The sequence below is a fragment of the Macrotis lagotis genome, chromosome 7 (genome assembly GCF_037893015.1).
Source record: "Macrotis lagotis isolate mMagLag1 chromosome 7, bilby.v1.9.chrom.fasta, whole genome shotgun sequence".
Taxonomy (NCBI): domain Eukaryota; kingdom Metazoa; phylum Chordata; class Mammalia; order Peramelemorphia; family Peramelidae; genus Macrotis; species Macrotis lagotis.
In genome coordinates, this window is record NC_133664.1 from 151,840,104 (window position 1) to 151,859,941 (window position 19,838).

Sequence of the window (19,838 nt, forward strand, 5' to 3'; positions counted from 1 at the left end):
TCCTCTAAGAATTTGGATGCTGTCCCATTGGGTGCATATATATTCAGTATTGAAATAACTTTATTGTCTATGGTACCTTTTAGGAGGATAAAGTTTCCTTCCTTTTCTCTTTTAACGCTATATATTTTTGCAGCTGCTTTGTCTGAGATAAGGATTGCTACCCCTGCTTTTTTCACTTCAGCTGAAACAAAATATATTTTGCTCCAACCTTTTACCTTTACTCTATATGTATCTCTCTGCTTCAAATGAGTCTCTTGTAAGCAGCATATTGTAGGATTCTAATTTTTAATCCACTCTGCTATTCACTTATGTTTTCAGGGAGAGTTCATCCCATTCACATTCAAAGTTATGATTACTAATTCTTTATTGCCCTCCATGCTATCTTCCCTCTGTTTGTATTTTTCCCCCTCCCCCCTTTATCCTTATTCCCCAGTATTTTGTTTCTGAATATCGTCTCCTTCAGGGTTTGCCCCTCCTATATCACCCCTCCCCTTTCTTTCCCCTTTCCCTTTCCCCTTCCCTTCCTTTTGTTAGTTCCCCTTTTTCCCCACTCCCCCTCCCTTTCTCCCTTCCCCCCTCCCCTTTTCCCCTTTTAATACTTGAAAGGTTAGATTTTTTTTAAGGTGTTTTTTAAGTATGTGTAAATTGACTTTAAGCCAAGTCTGATGAGAAAATGTTTCTCATCTCCTCCCTTCTTCCTCTCTATTACCATAGGTATTTTGTACGGCTTAGTGTAATGAGATTCACCCCATTCAGTAGCCTCCCATTTCCTTCCTGTCCCCCTTTTAAGGAGGTAATGTTTTTTAGATCATTCTGAGTCATAGAAAATTCTGAGTATCCATCACTTCTAGCTAAGTACATTCTATCTAATAGAGTTAAAATTCTTGAGAGTTATTAGAGTCTTTCTCCCAAGTGGGATTAAAGCCAGTTACATCCCATTGGATAGCAGTCTCATGGATAAATCATGAGTGTTCATCACTTCTGGCTAGGTATATTCTCTCTGTTAGAGTTAAAATTCTCAAGATATATGAGAATCTTTTTCCCCATGCTGGGATATAGCCAGTTTCAACTTATTGGATAGCAGGTTTTTTTTCTTTTTCAGCCCCGCCCCCTTTTTGTTACCTTTTCATGTGTCTCTTGAACCTCCTGTTTGATGTCCAAATTTTCTATTTAGCTCTGGTCTTTTCATCAAGAATTTTTGGAATTCTTCCATTTCGTTAAATGTCCATCTTTTTCCCTGGAAGAGAAGGCTTAGTTTTGCGGGATAGTGGATTCTTGGCTGCATTCCAAACTCCCTGCTCTTCGAAATATCTCATTCCAGGCCCCTCAATCCCTTAAAATTGATGCAACCAGGTTCTGCATAGTCCTTACTGTGGCTCCTTGATATTTAAATTGTGTCTTTCTGGCTGCTTGCAAGATTTTCTCCTTTATTTGATAGTTCTGGAATTTGGCCACAACATTCCTTGGTATTTTCATTTTAGGACCTTTTTCTGGAGGGGATCGATGTATTCTTTCAATAACTACTCTGCCCTCTGGTTCCATGATATCAGGGCAGTTTTCCATCACTAGATCCTGTAATATTAAGTCCAGGCTTTTTTTTTTCTCTTCAATGTTTTCAGGAAGTCCAATAATTCTCAGGTTGTCCCTCCTCAACCTATTCTTGAGGTCAGTGGTTTTGCTGATGAGGTATTTTACCTTTTCTTCTATTTTTTTCTATTTTTTTTAACTGGCTCTTGCTGTCTCATGAAGTCATTAGTTTCTGCAGACTCCATTCTTTTTTTAGGGAGGAGTTTTCTTCATTAACCTTTTGCAACTCCTTTTCCAATTGGTCAATTCTACTTTTGAAAGAGCTTTCCATTTGACCAGTTGAGGTTTTGAGAGAATTATTTTCTTTTTGCTTTTGCCCAATTGAGGATCGGAGAGAATTATTCTCATTTTGTATTTGTCCAATTGATGATCTTAGAGATTTATTCTCATTTTGTATTTGTCCAATTGAGTATCTGAGAGATTTATTCTCATTTTTGTATTTGACCAATTGTATTTTCTAATGATTTGTTTTCTTGTTGCAAGGTGTTAATTGTCTCTCCCAAATCTTCCAGTTGATTTTTAAACTCCTTCCTTATTTCTTCAAGGATGTCTTTCTGTGCTGAAGACCAGGTCATATTCTCCTCGGAGGTTCTATGTCTCTCTGAATTAGGGTCTTTTCCTTCCAAGAATTTTTCTATGGATTTACCTTTCCACTGACCCTTCTTCATTTTGCTAAGACCTTGAGTTGGGGAGGGGCTGGTTCACAGGGGCTTGGGATTGCTGGAAGCTTTACTCACTGAGTGCAGTTTCTATGGCTGGCCAGTAGGAGGTACTGGTTGCTTTCTCTGTAGTGTCTGTGACCTTGATTGAGGCCTTCTCCCTTAGCTTAAAGGGAGGGATTGAAGCTATTGAGTCCTTTTGCCTTCAATCAATGGTGGGCTTTACCCTGGGGTAGGGTCATTCCTCTCCCTATTGTCAGCTGGGCTGGTTCTTTTGCTCACATACCTGTGCCTGAGGCAGAAGTAGTCTGTTGTTTGTTCCCGGGCTCCAATTCAGCGCTAATCTAGCTGATCTGGGCCTGATCTGCCCTCTGTGCCCAGACTCACCTGCCTGAATTCGTCCAATGCCACTGAGGGAGACAAATCCTGAGGTAGATGTTCTTTCTCTTGGCTTTTCTTTCTGGGTTTTGTGGGTCATATTTCTGTTAAGAGGTTTGTTTCATATGATAGATGGGGAAAGATCAGGAGACTTTAGAACTGTTGCCTATCTTCTCTCGGCCATCTTGGCCAGAAGTCGAAAAGGAAACTTAATTGAAATCCTTAGGGCTTGTTTTGCTGAAAGATCAAGGTGTAAGTAATGAGTACTGTGGTTTTCTTCACATTGTTGTCATTCCCTAATAGTGCTTTTTATGAGATTTTTGAGTATTGTTTTTTGCCATTTCCTCCATCTCCTGCTGTGGCTCAGACTTAGTTTTCCCATCCTTTTTCAAACTTCTAAAAACTAAGCAATATGGGGGTGGTTAGGTGGCACAGTGGATAAAGCACCGGCGCTGGAGTCAGGAGTACCTGGGTTCAAATCTGGTCTGACACTTAATAATTACCTAGCTGTGTGGCCTTGGGCAAGCCATTTAACCCCATTTGCCTTGCTAAATACCTAAAAACAACAAAAAAACTAACCAATATTATGGAGCCCTGTACTTACAGCTCTTATCTTGTCTCTTCTTCATTCCTGCTATTATTTTGGGTACTTAGGCTTTGCTTGTTTTTTTTAATATAAGGCATCCAAATGTGACTATGTCAGTTAATCAATCAGCAAACATTTATTAAGTTCCTTCAACATGCCGGACACTGTGCTAAACATGAGGAATGCAAAGAAAGGTTGAGACAGGCCTGCTCTTGAGGAACTAAACATGCAAATAACTATGTACAAATAAGGTATATTTAGGATAAATAGGAAATATGGGGTAATTGGGACAGAAGCATGTAAGGTAAGAAAGGTGCATGGGGGGAGATTATGTAGGCTTTGAATGCCAAATAGGATTTTGTATCTTTGAAACTGGTGGTGATAGGAGCCCCTAGAGTTTATTGAGTAAAGGGGGAAGAAAGGGTTATATGGTGCTTTAGGGAGATCTCTTTGACTGCTGAGTGGAGATCATTCAGTAGGCTATGGCAAGAATCGGGCCATGAGGTGATGAAAACCTGCACTAGTGATAAAAGTATCAGAAGTAACATGGGAATATATATAAAAGACGTTACAAGGGTAAAAATAACAAATCATGGTCACAGAATAGATATAGTGAGGTAAGAGAGTAAAGAATCAAGGATAACACCAAGGTTGTGAGTCTGGGTGACTGGAGAATGGTGGTGCCCTCAACAGTAATAGGAAAGTTAAGGAGAGGCTAGGTGGCACAGTGGATAAAGCACTGGCCCAGGAGTCAGGGGTACCTGAGTTCAAATCCAACCTCAAACACTTAATAATTACCTAGCTGTGTGGCCTTGGGCAAGCCACTTAGCCCCATTGCCTTGCAAAAAAGCCCCCAGAAAACAGTAATAGGAAAATCTGAAAGGGAAAAGAGTTTTTTGGGGAAAGACAATTTAGATATGTTGAGTTTAAGATGCAGGAAGGACATCCAATTTGATATGACCAATAGGTATAGAAGCAAGACTGAAATCAAGCTGAAACTAGATTAGCAGTTTTAAGAGCCATATGGATAGAGATGATAATTGAATACAAGAAAACTGATAAGATCACTAAGTGAAATAATAGAGAAGTAGAAGGCCCAGGGACAAAACCTTGTGGGATGATTAGTGATCATGTGTCTTCCTCTTTAGGCAGTGCTAATTTGTCAAAACAATACAATTGGAAATACTGCCTTCCTGCCAAAAATTTTTCCATGCCACTGATTCTTTCCATCTAACAGATTTCTTTCCAAAAGATGACACTAGAACTCTGATGGCCCAGGAACACATTCTTAGCTTCCCCAAAGCTAAAAGTAGGGGGAAAATAAGTCCTGAGTTCTTTAATTAGGTCACATTCCAGTTGCCTGCTGAAATGTCCGGTATTGTATTCTGTTTTTATTTAGTGCACCTAAGAAAATTATAGGAGAAATTCAATTAGGAAAATTCAACTTGGCATTCTAACACATTTACAACCTGTGAAAATACAAGTAACCTGTCACTTTCAATCTTGTAAAATGGTAGGTGTGGAGAAATGCTGAGTGTGGAGAAGTGCTAGTTATCTCAGGGCTTTGAGAGCAGATTGGCCAAATTTCTTCTGCACTCAGATAAGCAGTTTTTTCCCCATTCATCAGATTCAAGTTCATCAGGAATGATACAAAGTGACACAAGATCAGTAAATTTGGTCTGTTGGGTAAAGCTCTGGAAAAAACTTTGGAAGAACATGGATACTGGCCTGCTTGGATATTTGCATTTGACTTATGTTGATTCTGTGTCAATTACTATTTGATATTAGTTTCTGAACAAAGGGAAATAATTTATCTAGTTACAGAATTTCCATTTTTTCCTTTCTCAGTTAACTAGAAAGTTCAACGACTGGATAAATAATTGTCCAGTTATTCTATATTACAAATCAGATGCCAAATCTGCTTTCTTTTAAGAATGTTTTTGCTCAGGGGTAGCTAGGTGGCACAGTGGATAGAGCACCAGCCCTGGAGTCAGGAGTACCTGAGTTCAAATCTGGCCTCAGACACTTCATAATTACCTAGCTGTGTGGCCTTGGGCAAGCCACTTAACCCCATTGCCTTGCAAAAACTTTTTTAAAAAAATGTATTGGCTCTGTGATTTCATCTGCAGTATAGTTGAGTCTATATTTAATATCTGAAAATCATATTTTAAAATAAGGTATTCTTCCCAAATAAAGGTCTGCAAAATCTCATGGCAGCTAATTTTAAAAGTAATCATGGCACTCTGTGGTTTGTGCCCTCCTTGTTAATTCCTAAAAACAAAGATGTAGATGATGCTGTCTTTGTCCTAAAATGTGGTTTATCCTTGTCTCTTTTAGCACAATTAGTTTTGATTTTGTATCATCTTTGTAATGCTGTTGTATGGGGTCCATTTGGCTTTCCTTGCAGATCAGCCCAGACTGCAAAGTATTAATGTAGCCACCAGAATACAAAGGCAACATGTAAAGCAGTCCCAAAGGAAGTTATCTTCTCCTGACACCTAGAACCCAAAGTCTAGATGACTAAATGAACGAGGACAGGGATATATTCCTCCACATTAAAATCTTCTCAAGCCCCAGCCCCTTGCCAGTTGTAATCACATTTGCCCCACCTTCTGTCTGACCTGGTGTCTGTCCTGATGGCCTTGAGAGATGGAGGCTATTTAAGTGAAGAAATTATCTGATTTGCGATATATTACATCATGAACACAACTTTCATGTTTACAAGCTTTTAAGTGTTAAAGTGATTTCCAGAGTACATGGTAGGTAGTGCAGAAACCACTGTCCCCATTTTATAGATGAGGAAACTTAAGGTCAGTGAGGTGAACTTGGACATTGACAATGTTTTCACTGATGACTTGCCACTAAGGAGTGATAGCTGAGGGCTGTTTACCAGAAAAGAGGCAGAATCATAGCACAGGATTTCTTGAATTATTTACCTTACTTAAAAGAGATATCACTGGCTTATCAGACCAGATTTTCCAACTACATTTATGTCTGCCTAATAAGATGGAATTTTTACTTATAAGGTTCAGGGTCTGGGAAGAGGCATATAGATACTTGGGGGAATCCCCAATTGCACAAATGTCACAATGAGTTCTGTTATTCCTTATAAGAACTTTGTTAATTCTTGAAATGGTACAAATGAGTTTCCTCTGAATATGTTCAGAAAGAAAAGGATACAACATTTCTTCCAAGGATTTAGGAATTTGGATAGAAATTCTGAAATTTATGATGCTCCCCTCCCCTGCCCATCCACCTCATACACACCGGTGTTCTATGATGGCTCCTCTTTTCTTTAGGGTTTAAAGAAAAACTATTGAATTCCTCTTGGCTGTTGGGACAGCTGAGAGATCATTTTTCTCCTTGGCTCCCTATTCAAGTAAATGTTTATAAGGTGCTTGCTAGAAAGGACATAAAAATGAGGAAGACACAGAAATCCTTTATAGCTTCAGGGAAGAAAGTCTGATAGGGAAAATAGAACAAGTTCATTAATGTCTTTATTCAAGACAGAATGCCTTAAAGGGGACAGCAAGGGTGCAAGGAGATTTAGAGAGTAAAGATACATCACATTCCATGGAGGGCTGTCCAGGCATAGACATATAAGCAAAGGTGTAAAAGCAGAAACACGAAGGGATGTTCAAAGATGAGGGAATAGAACAGTTTGGTGAGGCTGTTAGTTGCTAGTCTGGGGGCCATAAACCCCTGAGCTGGAAGGGGGTGGGGGCGATTCTCGCACAGAGAATGTGATCATCTTGATCTTTATTTTGACAAAGATGCAACATAACTAAGAATGAGCAAACATCTTCGATAGGTTAATAAATAATACATCCTGAGTGTGTGTATGTGTATATATTATATATTATTATTTTTCAAGCACATATAAAGATTCATTTAAGGATTATGGAATTCCTGGTAATGTTGTGATCATGCATCTTCTCAATAAACATACTGAGAGCACAGTTTGTATCATATAGGAAGTTCACAAAAATTTTTTACATTTAAAAGGGGACCTCATGCTCAAAAGGATACACATACAGAATTAATGGGAGATGAGTCAAGAAACAACCTATTTAATCACAGGTGAACATGAATGAGGACCTGTATCAGAATGAGAGCGGTGTAAATAGTAAAGAATTGTACAGTGTAAATGTATTAGACATTATGGAGGATTGGATGAAGGGAATAAAGGAGATAGCTGTTTCCTAAATCTGAAAAACTAAGAAAATGGTGGTAACGTTGACAAAATTAGTGAAGTTAAAAGTCTGTGCTTGAGAGGAGCAGGAAAATTAATGGAAACCTGTTGTGTTTTAAAGTGCCAATGGGAAATCCAGCTTTTTCTCAAAATTCACATCTTTCAGACTTGCCTAGTTCCATCCAGTAACCTTGAGTCCTTGCTCCCCTTCATTCCACATGTCCAGAGGCAATTGGCTGTCATATATGCCCATTTCTACCCCCCCACCAGTATCTCTTATATCCTAGCCCTTCTCTATGCAGAAATCCCACCTTTTCTTAGACTTCCACCACCTTTTATCAAGATTATTGTGACCTTCTAGTTGGTCTCTACCTCAAGTCTCTCATTATTCCAGTCCATCCTTTACCTAGCAATGAAAGGAATCTCCTTTAGCACAGCTCTTATGTACTTCTCACATCAAATTTTAAACTGTTTGGCTTTTGAAACTTCACAACCTGGCCTCAACTTATTTTTCCTAACTTTATTGTGAAGCTTCTTCCCAAAACCTACAGGCCAGCCCCAATGGTCCTCCTCTCTGCCCCTTGTACCCAGTCTCTGAGCCTTTGTACTGACCATCTCCAGTGCCTGGAATGCATTCCCTTCTCACTCTGAGTCAAAGGAATCCCTCCCTCACATACCCCTCAAGCACCTCCTTCAACATGCTGTTTAGTGTCCATCTAACTCCCTGATATTTATTGTGAAGAAGCCTGGGATTCAAGTAAAAGCAGAAAGTATGACAGCCTCTGGAAAATGTGGGATGAAGGGGAACAAGGACTTGAAGATAATGCTGAGGGTTTAAAGCACCTCCATTCTATCAGGAACTTCCTCACCCAGTCAGTGAAGGTCAGTGAAGTCAGGCTTAAATAGAAACCTGAGGCCTCTACCCCATACATAAGGATGTCTGCAGGGCACATGTTGACTTAGAAAACCACATATTATGGCATATTTTAATTTTGTTAAATACTTTTCAATTATATTTTATTCTACATCTGGCTACACTGGGATCAATGAAATCCTCAGTTCATTCCCTTTTCAGACAAGGCAGTCATGGATGGTGAAGACAGCTAGCTGGTCTGGGAGCCACAAAGACCTGAATTCAGCTCCCACCTTGGGCACTTGACTTAATCTGCAAACCACACACACTACACCTCACAATAGTCTTGATGTCACAGAGATGGGGCCATTTTTAGGAGTTCCCTAAATAAACCACAGATCTGCCAGTCCCTATCCTTAATCTGTATGTTTCTCTCTTAATAGAATATAAATTGGAAGACCTATTGCTTTATTTTTTTTTTGTCCTTGTAATCCCAGTGCCTGACACATTTATTGAATGATACAAGTGAAGAAATATCAGGAACAGCAGCCACAGAAACAGGTGAACTAACAGTCTCATAGAAAAGAAAGTTCTAAGGTTAAGGTGAAATAATCAACTGCTGCAGAGATCAAGCAGGATTAGGACAAAAAAAAAGGTTGGTTATGTACATCTCAAGCCCAGTGGCACAGAATATAAATGCTGAATATGAATGAAAGTCTCTGACTTTGGATAGCTAATAAAAAAAGTTTTGTACTTTCAGCACTTAAAATCTTAGGCCATTACCGTTTTTTAGTTCAACCATATCATGATGTATATTTTTCACTCTTTGAAAAAACAGTAGGTTTTAGTTCTTGTCACAATTGGACTTTCCCTTTCTAATCATAGTTCATTCCTTTGCTACATTTTTATTTTCAAAAGAGATAAATCCTAAATCCCTCATTCAGTGAAGTTAATTCAAATCAGAAAACTATGTAGGTATACTCTGTCTTTTATAATACCTGGCCTTCCAAGGAAGCAGATATTTTTGATCTATCAAGTGTAATAATTATAATTAAAATCCTATGCTACTTTTATGTGGGAAGGCAACTTAAATCTGCTTTTTTCTACTTCAGTCAGTCTGAGCTTTCTTCCACATTGTATAACATCAGTAAGATGATTTTTTTTTTAGGTTTTTTTTTTTTGCAAGGCAAATGGGGTTAAGTGGCTTGCCCAAGGCCACACAGCTAGGTAATTATTAAGTGTCTGAGACTGGATTTGAACCCAGGTACTCCTGACTCCAAGGCCGGTGCTTTATCCACTATGCCACCTAGCCGCCCAGATGATTTTCTTTTAATGAAAAAAGGCCCCATTCACTTCACTACTAAAAAGACTGCTCTCTCTGAATTTCTAAGTACCCATTTTTCCTAAGATCTATATGAACCCCCCCCATCCTTTTAGGGATGTTGTCTACTTTATATGGGAGTATCTAGAGACTTATGAAGAGATTGAGAATTTGAGTGAGGGGATAAGAATAGTGACAGTGACTTAAAACATCATTCAAAACATTCAAAGCAGTACAAGAGTGCAAATGTAGTTTTATGTTTGAAATTATCTATGCTTTTATTTATACTTTTGCAAAGCAAACTTCAATATAACTGCTTTACTTTTTAATCTACATTTTAGAATTGTCACTAAAAAGTAACATTTAAAGGGAATTCTTTCAGGAATCATAAGAAGATTTATCTTTTAAGGACTAGATTATTTGTCAAGCATAAGACTGATCACATGGATTAAGGTATATTAAAAACTAATCTGGGTCTTCCTAAAAAGTGTTACGTCTACTATGTGAAATTGTAAAAATGTGAATTCCTTAAATGAAATTGGATAGCTGATGCTGTTCTAAGTAAACTTTTCAGAAACTAACTTTCTAATGATCCTGTTGAACTGTGCTGATATTTATAAGGACTCATAAAGATGGCCCTGTAATCATAATTGCTAACATCTGAAGTAAATCCGACTTCACAGCCCTAAGTAGGGATTTTTGATATTGTAGTTCAATTTCCTTAAGATTTCAAATGAGGCAAGTTATAACAATAGATATCCTGTGCTTCTAGTGGGTTTTTCTCCTTATATTCAGCCTTCCCTCATGCTTACCAAACCGTTATCCCAATTCTCCGGCCTAGTAGTATAGGAGCCCTGCAGACCTAACCTCATCCAAAAGATGTCTCTCCATGGTGCTGATTCACCTCTGGTGAGCTATATAGTTCACATTGTAGCTTATAGGTATGTATTAATACTGCCTAAAATATAATAAGAGCGATTTTGTTAAAAAGCAGGCAACTATCCTGCTTTGGTTCAGGAAACCTTAACATTTACTCTTCCGAAAGACAATTTAGCCATAAATTGTAGTACATACATAAAGTGTGACCAGAAGTTTTTGAAAAACCTGTGGCCTTCCAAGTCAGTTTAGTGAGTTAATAAATTAAATTGGCTGCACATAGAAAAGTTTCATTTTTGAAACTTACTACTAAAATTAAGATCGATAAATAATAATTCCATTTAACTATGTTTATAAAGTGCTGTGAACTACCATCTTTGTAGATTTAAGTATCTTATCTTTTCCTGTTATATCCATCTCTTTTGACAATATTTATATTTTTATTGTATTTCAGAGGGGCCCTGGAAGCCTATGTTCAGTCAGTGAAAAGCAGAGAAGGAAAAGAATTTGCACCAGTTTATCCAATAATGGTTCAACTGCTTCAGAAAGCTATGTCCTCGCTTTAGTAATTACTTAAGCTACTCCTGTAACAGTAAGCAGTTACTTGTTAAGCTAAGTTTTTTTCCTTACTGTTCACTGTCATAAAGATCCAATCTCAAAACTCTTGTTAGCTCTTCTAGATAGCATGTTGTAACATTTCATGTTGCAGGAATATAAGAGATAGTTATACTATACTTAATGGAACTGATTCTACCAATGCAAAAAGCAATCCATCCAATTTTTTTAAGATTAAAAGAAAACTTTCCCTTACCACAAAAAATACCCCCTCTTATAGTTTATAAATACATTTAAGCACATGGGTTACACATATTTTAAAGTTACTTGGCTCAGGCTATAAAATATACCTATAAAAAGTCTTCTATTGTCTCACATTTTCCCTTAGAAAAAAGGAATAAAACTTTTATTTGAATGTTGTGTCTGGTTCTTTTTTTCTTGGTCTTTAAAAATTTAGGACATCAATTCCATGCCCAAAGGCTAGAAACAATTACTTTTTCCTTTAGCTTTTCTTTTTAAAATGTCCTAACTTGGATTTATTCTATGATTTTTAAAAGCATTAAGTCAAAATAGCTCCAACATTCAAATAAAAACATCACATTTTTGATAATAGGTAGTCCATATTATTTGAAGTTCTTATCTCTTAATATATTTAAGAATCAGATATCCTGTTACAGAAATAGACAAATTGTTTTTTAAAATTTTATTTGAAATAATATACAAGAATATAGTGTGCAAAATTTCGGGGCAACATCATGAAGACGTGTAATGAACTCAAATCAATTTTACAGCTGTGATTCCTAACCAGAAACACCACTTGTTAAGTAACATGAAAAGCCATGATTGTAGCTCAGAGCAAAAGCAGCTGTATTGCCAATGGATTTGCTCTAATTTTAAACAGTTGGAGGAAAAAGTAAAGTGCAAGTGTTGCACTGCCCATAAGTGCAAAATCTGCCCCCACCATGAAGATCTGTTGACAAAAATAAGATACTGGAGATATATGGTTGAGGAGATAGAACAGAGTTTAAAAATATAATGATGACAATGTGTTAACAGCACCTCAAGGTGTCTATACCAGTGCTATTAACTAACTTTACCTTGGCCTGGGCTAGTTTTTCCATCAGAAATGAGGGCTGACCATACTGTCCCAGTGCAAAGTGTCACTGAGACAGAGAACATGCCTCTAACAGCCGGCCTGCACCAGGGGCTTCCGGGCTCAGTCAGAGCATCCGCCTGCCACACATCCTGAGCACCTCTTGGCACTGGCCAGACTGAGAGCTTAGCTTCTGTGTTTGGCACTGGTGTTAGGGCCACATGTTTACTCTTCAAGGAAATCCCATCTCCCGGCTTCAGTTTAATTACATAGTTTGTGCAATACATATTAATAAGCAATAAGGGTCCAATGTATAAACAGCAGTTACATATTTTAAAATTCCCCCTTTTGTACATTTTAAAATAAAACATTTATACACTTCTCTTTCTACTGTACTTTAGCACCACAGGATATCAATTTTCAAGCCTATATTACCTGATAGACATATATGAAGTTTGGAAGAAAATAAGGCAATTTGGTTTACATTGTTGATAGTTTTAGCTTACTTAATGCTCTATTGTTGAAAGCAAATCCTCACTCTTACTTCAGGACTCAATGCTATCAGTATTTTTATGGTCACACAAATTCATGAAAAATGGTGAGGCCTTGATCTTCTTAAGTTTTTTTTCTCCATCAAGTGTCAACAGCTTTGCAAATATAGATTAAGAATAATAAAACATCTTGGTTTAATGTTGTTGAGAGCCCTGTGGGGGGAAAAGGGAACTCAGTGAACATTTATAGAACAAGGAACATATCTGTTGTAAATACACAAAAAAAATGGGGAAAAAAGATAAGTTAAAACGTTAATAAAATTGGAGCCATGCCCTCAAGAAGATCTATGGAAATAAACATGGCATTGATTATTGGTGGTCAGGCATTTCTTTGTGACAAGGGAACAATACATTGTAATTATAAAAATCACAACAGCTAATATTTCTATGTTCCATTTAGCTGTATTTCTAAGATCTACCCAGTCAGCTAAATGGCATGCAAAGTATTGTTATCAGTTATATGACCCTGGGCAATCATTTAACTACTTTCAGCTTCAGTTTCCTCCTATCTAATACGATGTATCATCTAGCTCAAAAAGCTGTTGGGAAAATCAAATGAGTTAACCGAAGTAAAAAATATTAGGTTTATTATTTTTATTTTCATAAGATAGCCAATATAAACCTAAATTCCAGTATGAGACTCTGAAGCTTTTTTTTATAACTATCGTGCCTTGCTTATGAATAAAAAATTATTATGACCTTCTTAATAATCAGAGCCTCCTCAAAAATTCCTTAAATATTACTCAATACACCAACAATTTTGGTGAGACAATTAAAATATATTCACATAAAAACATTCTACCATTTTTAAAGAACTGCTTATAATCAGAACCATTTAAATTCCCATTTCACAAGTGATATACTTTAGAATTTCAAACCAAATTTTACTTCTTAAATGAAATTAGTTCATAATTTTTACTATTGATTTCAACTGACCGGATTACTGATTATTTCTAGTCTTAGGATTCAACGAATCTTACTACAGTACAGTATAGTTTACCCATTCTTTTTCTACACCATTGCATTCAAATAATGGTTTTTATCAAATCTGGAAATTGCATGCCAGAGAAGTTCCAGGATTTTAGTAAATTTAACAAGGCATCTTCTCCAGACCTTTCTCCCACTCAAGAAAAAGGTCTTACAATTCTAATTTAATGTGTTTTGTTTTGTTTTTTTACCAACATTCACCTTTCAGTCAAATCTTTTGTCTCCTAGCACATCCAGGTATAATGAGTATAGCCTGGAATTCCTCATTTTCAGGCCAACTTCAAAGTGACTGATTAAGTAGCATTTGTTTCGATAAGAAAGATACCTGTCTTAAATGTTTTTATAGGCAATAATGGATATAAAAACTAGGAGAGAAATGATCAATTCAGTTCAATAGGAGGAAAAACACTATCAGTGATAAAATATATAAGCTAGGAGAATGTAAAAATTCCAGATATCCTTCCATAAAATTTAACAGAAATTTGGGAAGATAAGTGATAATCACTAAGAGATCTATAGCCCAATTACTCTCTAAAACCTACTGAATTGGTTCTTTTCCGTTTCCAACAGTCAGGATTTAAGCGTTTTTGTTCTTCAGCCAAAGCCTTGGCTTCTAGGGTATACATTCTCCTTTCTTCATTTTTCATTTTCTTCCACCTGTCACCAAGTATCACACTTATGGCTCTGGAAAACATATTTTCAGAATGTTACAGAGAGGTAAAAAATGTAAATATTGAATAGGAAAAAAATCAATATTTTCAAATGTATTTAAGAAAAAAGGTTAAGACAATAATAATCTTCCCTTATAAAATATAAAGATTTAATGCTTTAAAGACCAGCTTTAACCATACTTGAGTTTAAAACTAATTAGGTAAAAGGACAATATTGTAATTTGTGAAAAAAATAAAATCTAAACTGGTAGAGTCTAATTGGCCTATGGTTTAAAGTAAATGTGTTTTGTTTTTAAATATTCAACCAGGGGCAGCTAGGTGGCCCAGTGGATAGAGCACTGGCCCTGGAGTCAGGAGTACCTGAGTTCAAATCTGGCCTCAGACACTTCATAATTACCTAGCTGTGTGGCCTTGGCAAGTTACTTAACCCCACTGCTTTGCAAAAAAAAAAAAATAATAAAAAATTCAACCAGTTATTAAAGTAAATTAATTAGAAATTAAATAGAAATGAGTTACTAAACATACAAAAGAATCTCTGCAACTCTACATTAATACATTAAAACTACATTAGAGGCAGCTAGGTGGCACAGTAGATAAGAGCACCTTCCCTGGGGTCAGGAAGACCCAAGTTCAAATCCAGACTCAGACAGTTATTACTTAGTTGTATGGCCCTTTGGCAACTCACTTAGCACCACCCCCCAGCAAAAAAAAAACTACATTAGAACTACATTTTAATCTGGTTCAGGTTACACACTTCTGATTTAACCTATCCTATCATAAATAAGTTGTCAAAAAATCAGGACTGGGATAGTTATAAATATCAAAAGAATGGGTATGGATAAGCCCTTATAAATTACAGAAAACTAATTGGAAACATTTTAAAAGTCAATTAATTTTTTATAAATCATACATAGTAGTTGTACCCCCACCCCCGTTTGTTTTTTTTTTTAATTTATAATTGCTTTATACTGGTGGCCTTCAATGACTGGCTTTATTTAATCGAATTGTTTTTATTCCAAAAATTGGTATTTGTAAAATTTTAAGTACTCCTCAGTCATCACTTGAGAAAAATACATACCATTTATGCTCAATAAATATTTATTGAATAGGAAATTCAAAAGTTAAAGAGACAACCCTACACACACACTCCAAAGCAGAGTTAGGGTTACACAATGATGGAAATTTGTGGCTAATACCATGCCTGTCCAACATATCTACCATGTCCTAATTCAAATATGAGGTTGCTTCTATTTAGTACAATAGTATTAGTACTATTTATTCCAGAAACTTGTAATAAATAATGCTAGAACCACATAAAGGTTTTTGCATCTGGACAGAATGTATAAAGGAGATAAATGCAGATATGCCATCTGACATGAAAACCAGAAGGGCTGGGAACAAGATCTCTTAAAAAAGAAAAAGAAATTAGGGTATGATTTTAAAGAGATTATAAGATAGGGTGTCCTAAAAGTCCCACCTGACTAGTTTATATGTATCTGTTTCAATAAGTCATTTTCTAAAATTACTGACAAATAAGGTTAGCATGTAATTAATTTATTTATAAATGAACACTTTGGAATGAAAAAATTTCCATTCATATTCAGATATCTTATTCTTCCCACAATGAGACTATGAAATGAATATATATGGCAAAGTCAGGCATAGATTACAGCTCATGTACCTAAATTAATACTGGGTGATATCAGATGCACATTTATAAATATTATAATTGGCTTCTTTCTTTGAATATTCATATTTTTCTCTCTAGAGTTCACTTAAAATGAAATATTAATATTTATCAACTATTTTTGAATTAAGCTTTAGCATGCAATTTCAAGTTGACTTTTTTATCTTAAAAGATAGCTGTAAGTTATATATACACTACTTTAAAGCACTGCCTCTTCTCTGCTCAATTCCTCATATTTTCCCAAGTAGAGTTTGACCAAGGTAAGTGACATTTTCTCACACTCACAGAAGAAAGGCAAAATTATCAGGGCAGTATGGAGACTCAGCAAGGTATTATTAATATCCAGGTAAAAAACAACACAAAATCCAGATAGCTTCCTCTACTTAGATCAGAAATACAAGTTATTCAAATGTAATTGTAAATGTAATTTAAAGAAAATTTAAATTTCCAATCATTTTTTAGATCTAGATAGGTTAAGCTGAATGACCCTGAACAAGTTATTGACCTCTCAGCTTTCAGAAAACAAGTAGTGGGGGACACTCCCTTCCCACTTATCTTACAACTAATGAAGCACTATGTAAAGAGGTATTATTACATAGCAGTCTCAGAGCCTTTACATATATATAAAACTAGGATCAGACTGACATCTCACACCCATGAGAACTTTACAGGATTTAAGAAGGATAATTAAATTTAAAAAGGTTTTGTATAAACAAATCCAATGCAGTCAAAATTAGAAGCAGAAAAGTTGGAGAAAATTTTATAGCCTAGTTTCTCTATTAAAGGCTTTATTTCTCAAATATAAAGAAAATAGTCAAATTTATAAAAAATGCATTAGTCCCCATTTGAGAAATGGTCAAAAGATATGCATAGCTAAGTTTTCAGAAGAAATCAAAGCTGTCTATTAGTCACATGAGAAACTGCTTTAAGTCACTAATGATTACATAATACAAGGGTAAATTTTAAAAACTGAGGTATTGCCTCATACCCATCAGAGTGGCTAATAACAAATAACAAATGTTTGAAGGGATTTAGAAAAAACTGCATCACTAATGCACTAACTGCTGAGGTTGTAAATTGATCCAACCATTCTGAAGAGCAATTTGAACCTGCTTAAAGGTCTATAAAACTGTTCATGCTATGTCCTTTGATTCAGCAATACCACTTCTAGATCAGTATCTCAAAGAAGTTTAAAAAAAAATCCATATATACAAAAATATTTATAGCCACTTTTTGCGGTGACAAAGAATTGAAGTTAGAAAGATGTCCATCAAAAAAACAACTAGCTGAACAAGTTGTGGTATATAAATGACAATATTGTGATAGAAATAATATTATACTATATAATGAATGGTTTCACAAAAACCCAGGAAGAATTGATTCAAGTTCATTATAACTGATGCAAAGTGACATGACCAGAATCAGGGTACATAAATATTAACAGCAATATTGTACAGTGGTCAGCTGTTAAAAGAATTAGCTATTCTCAGCAATACTGTGATTCAAGAAAATTCCAAAGGCTTTTTGATGAAAAATGCTATCCATGTCCACAGAGAGAACCACAGAGTTTGAATACAGCTCAAAGCATATTTTTGATACTTTATTTTTCCTGTGTGATTTTTTTAGGGGAGGGGTCCTATATTTTCTTTTCACAACATGGCTAATATGGACTGCACGTATATAATCTATATATCTTCTAAGGAGGGAGAAAAGAAGCAGAAAATTTTGAACTCAAAAAAATACAAGTTCCTTTTTTCTCCAAGTACATGTAGACAATTTTTAACATTTTTTTTTCAAAATCCTGAGTTCCAAATTTTCTCTCTTCTTCCCTTACTATCCCTTACTATCAGTAAGCAATTGGATATAGGCTATATACATATATATATATATATATATATATATATATATATATATATATATAATCATGCAAAACATATTACATATTAATCATGATTGTAAGAGATAGACCCAAAGGAATTAAAAAAAAAAGACACAAATAATTACAGAAAGTATAAATAGTTTGTTTTGATCTACACTGAGACTCCATCAGTTCTTTTTTCTGGTGATAGCATTTTTCAACATTAAGTCCTTCAGCATTGTTAAGTCATTTACAAATTGATCCTTGTACAGCATTATTATTACTGTGTACAATATTTTCCTGGTTCTGTTCACTTCACTTTACATCAGTTCACATAAATTTTTTCAGGTTTTTCTAAACTTAGCCTACTCATCATTTATGTCACAATAATATTCCATTACAATCAATACCATAGGGGCGGCTAGGTGGCGCAGTGGATAAAGCACCAGCTCTGGAGTCAGGAGTATCTGGGTTCAAATCCGGTCTCAGACACTTAATAATTACCTAGTGGTGTGGCCTTGGGCAAGCCACTTAACCCCATTTGCCTTGAAAAAAATCTAAAAAACAAACAAAAAAACCCAATCAATACCATAACTTGTTCAGCTATTTCTTAATTGATGGACATCCCCTCAACTTCCAATTCTTAGCCAGCACAAAAAGAGCTGTTATAATGATCTTTGTACAAATAGGTCCTTTTCCTCCTTTTTTTATTTGGATTACAGATTCAGTAATGGTATTGCTGGATCAAAAAATACAGTTTTATAGCCCTTTGGACATAATGGATCTCAAAATTAAAAAAAAAATCCAACTTAAATGACTCCACAATTATAATTCCTGGCATGGTGACCAGATTCTACTAACCTTTTCTTCTAAATAGTAAATGTGACAGTTTTTACTCTCTATACATTCTAGGTATAACAGCCATTTTTATGCACTAAAAATATACTGATTGAATTGGATAGATAACTAACAAATATCAATCTTCAGAAAAAAAATGAAATAGATTATTCAAAAACAGGGTGCATGAAAATTATTAAAAAGCACAATATAACATTGGTATTATTTAAGAATCCAATACAGGGGCAGCTAGGTGGTGCAGTGGATAGAGCACCAAGCCCTGGAGTGAGGAGGAATGAGTTCAAATCCAGCCAATTCCACAAATCTGAGATTGATTTAGGTAAAATTAAGTCCTTATTTTATAATGGAAAGTAAAAGTAAGAGTCATTTACACCTTGATGTGAACTAATGTAATGAAATTGCCAAAATGGTTCTCCCACATAAGAAAGGACTCGAAGTTTATTTGGAAGAAGTGACAGAGTCTGTGGAATTTGCCAGTGAGATGGACATGGACAGCAGCTAGGAGAGAGATGGGAGGAAATACTTCAAAGTAGTCTTTGGCATATTTGCATTTGGTCAGTATCTGCCTGTAACCAATCAATGTTCAAAGTCCTTTGTCTCAATACCTCAGGGCAGCAAAAATAAACAAGTCATTGCAATGTGAGACATTATCACCAAGCAAGGATCTTATAACTAGGTAATGACAATCTTGTGGGTATCCAAAATTTTTATTCTTCTGGGCCCCACAGCCCAACAAAAACTTATCAAGAGCCACATATAGAATTTAATATTTTTCTCTGACGACATTGTAACTCACTGTTACCAATGAGTAGAATTTTTAAAATGTAATAATGTGGCATGAATGAGCTTTGAGTTGTGGGTTGGACACCCCTCTCTAGGTACAGGGATTATACCTGGGATTTTAAAATCCAATCTACTTAAAAGCACTTTTTTTTTAGGTTTTTTTGCAAGGCAAATGGGGTTAAGTGGCTTGCCCAAGGCCACACAGCTAGGTAATTATTAAGTGTCTGAGACCGGATTTGAACCCAGGTACTCCTGACTCCAAGGCCGGTGCTTTATCCACTATGCCACCTAGCCGCCCCTTAAAAGCACTTTTTGATAACAAATATAAAGTGAAATTCAAATA

The 19,838-nt window shown here is 35.8% G+C and overlaps 2 protein-coding genes across 3 annotated transcripts in view; one reads left to right on the top strand and one right to left on the bottom strand.

Moving 5' to 3' along the window:
- Positions 1 to 11,507, top strand: part of COG5 (component of oligomeric golgi complex 5) — a 351,259-nt gene extending 339,752 nt beyond the window's left edge. Inside the window, exons 22-23 of one of the 2 annotated variants that reach the window (XR_012470105.1) lie at positions 8,753 to 8,816; positions 10,907 to 10,988. Coding sequence is in view for 1 of the 2 variants with exons in the window: in XM_074193933.1 (XP_074050034.1) it covers positions 10,907 to 11,018 (112 nt within the window). In the remaining variant the exon portion in view is untranslated. Of the gene's footprint in view, positions 1 to 8,752; positions 8,817 to 10,906 lie in introns of both variants that reach the window. The other variant, XM_074193933.1, reaches the window with a different exon arrangement.
- The window catches only part of HBP1 (HMG-box transcription factor 1), a 39,454-nt gene continuing 20,286 nt past the window's right edge, over positions 671 to 19,838 (bottom strand). The window contains exons 10-11 of the mRNA XM_074193934.1: positions 14,181 to 14,322; positions 671 to 12,804 (exon numbers count right to left, since the gene is read on the bottom strand). Coding sequence (XP_074050035.1) covers positions 12,787 to 12,804; positions 14,181 to 14,322 — 160 coding nt within the window. The 3' untranslated portion in view covers positions 671 to 12,786. The remainder of the gene's footprint in view (positions 12,805 to 14,180; positions 14,323 to 19,838) is intronic.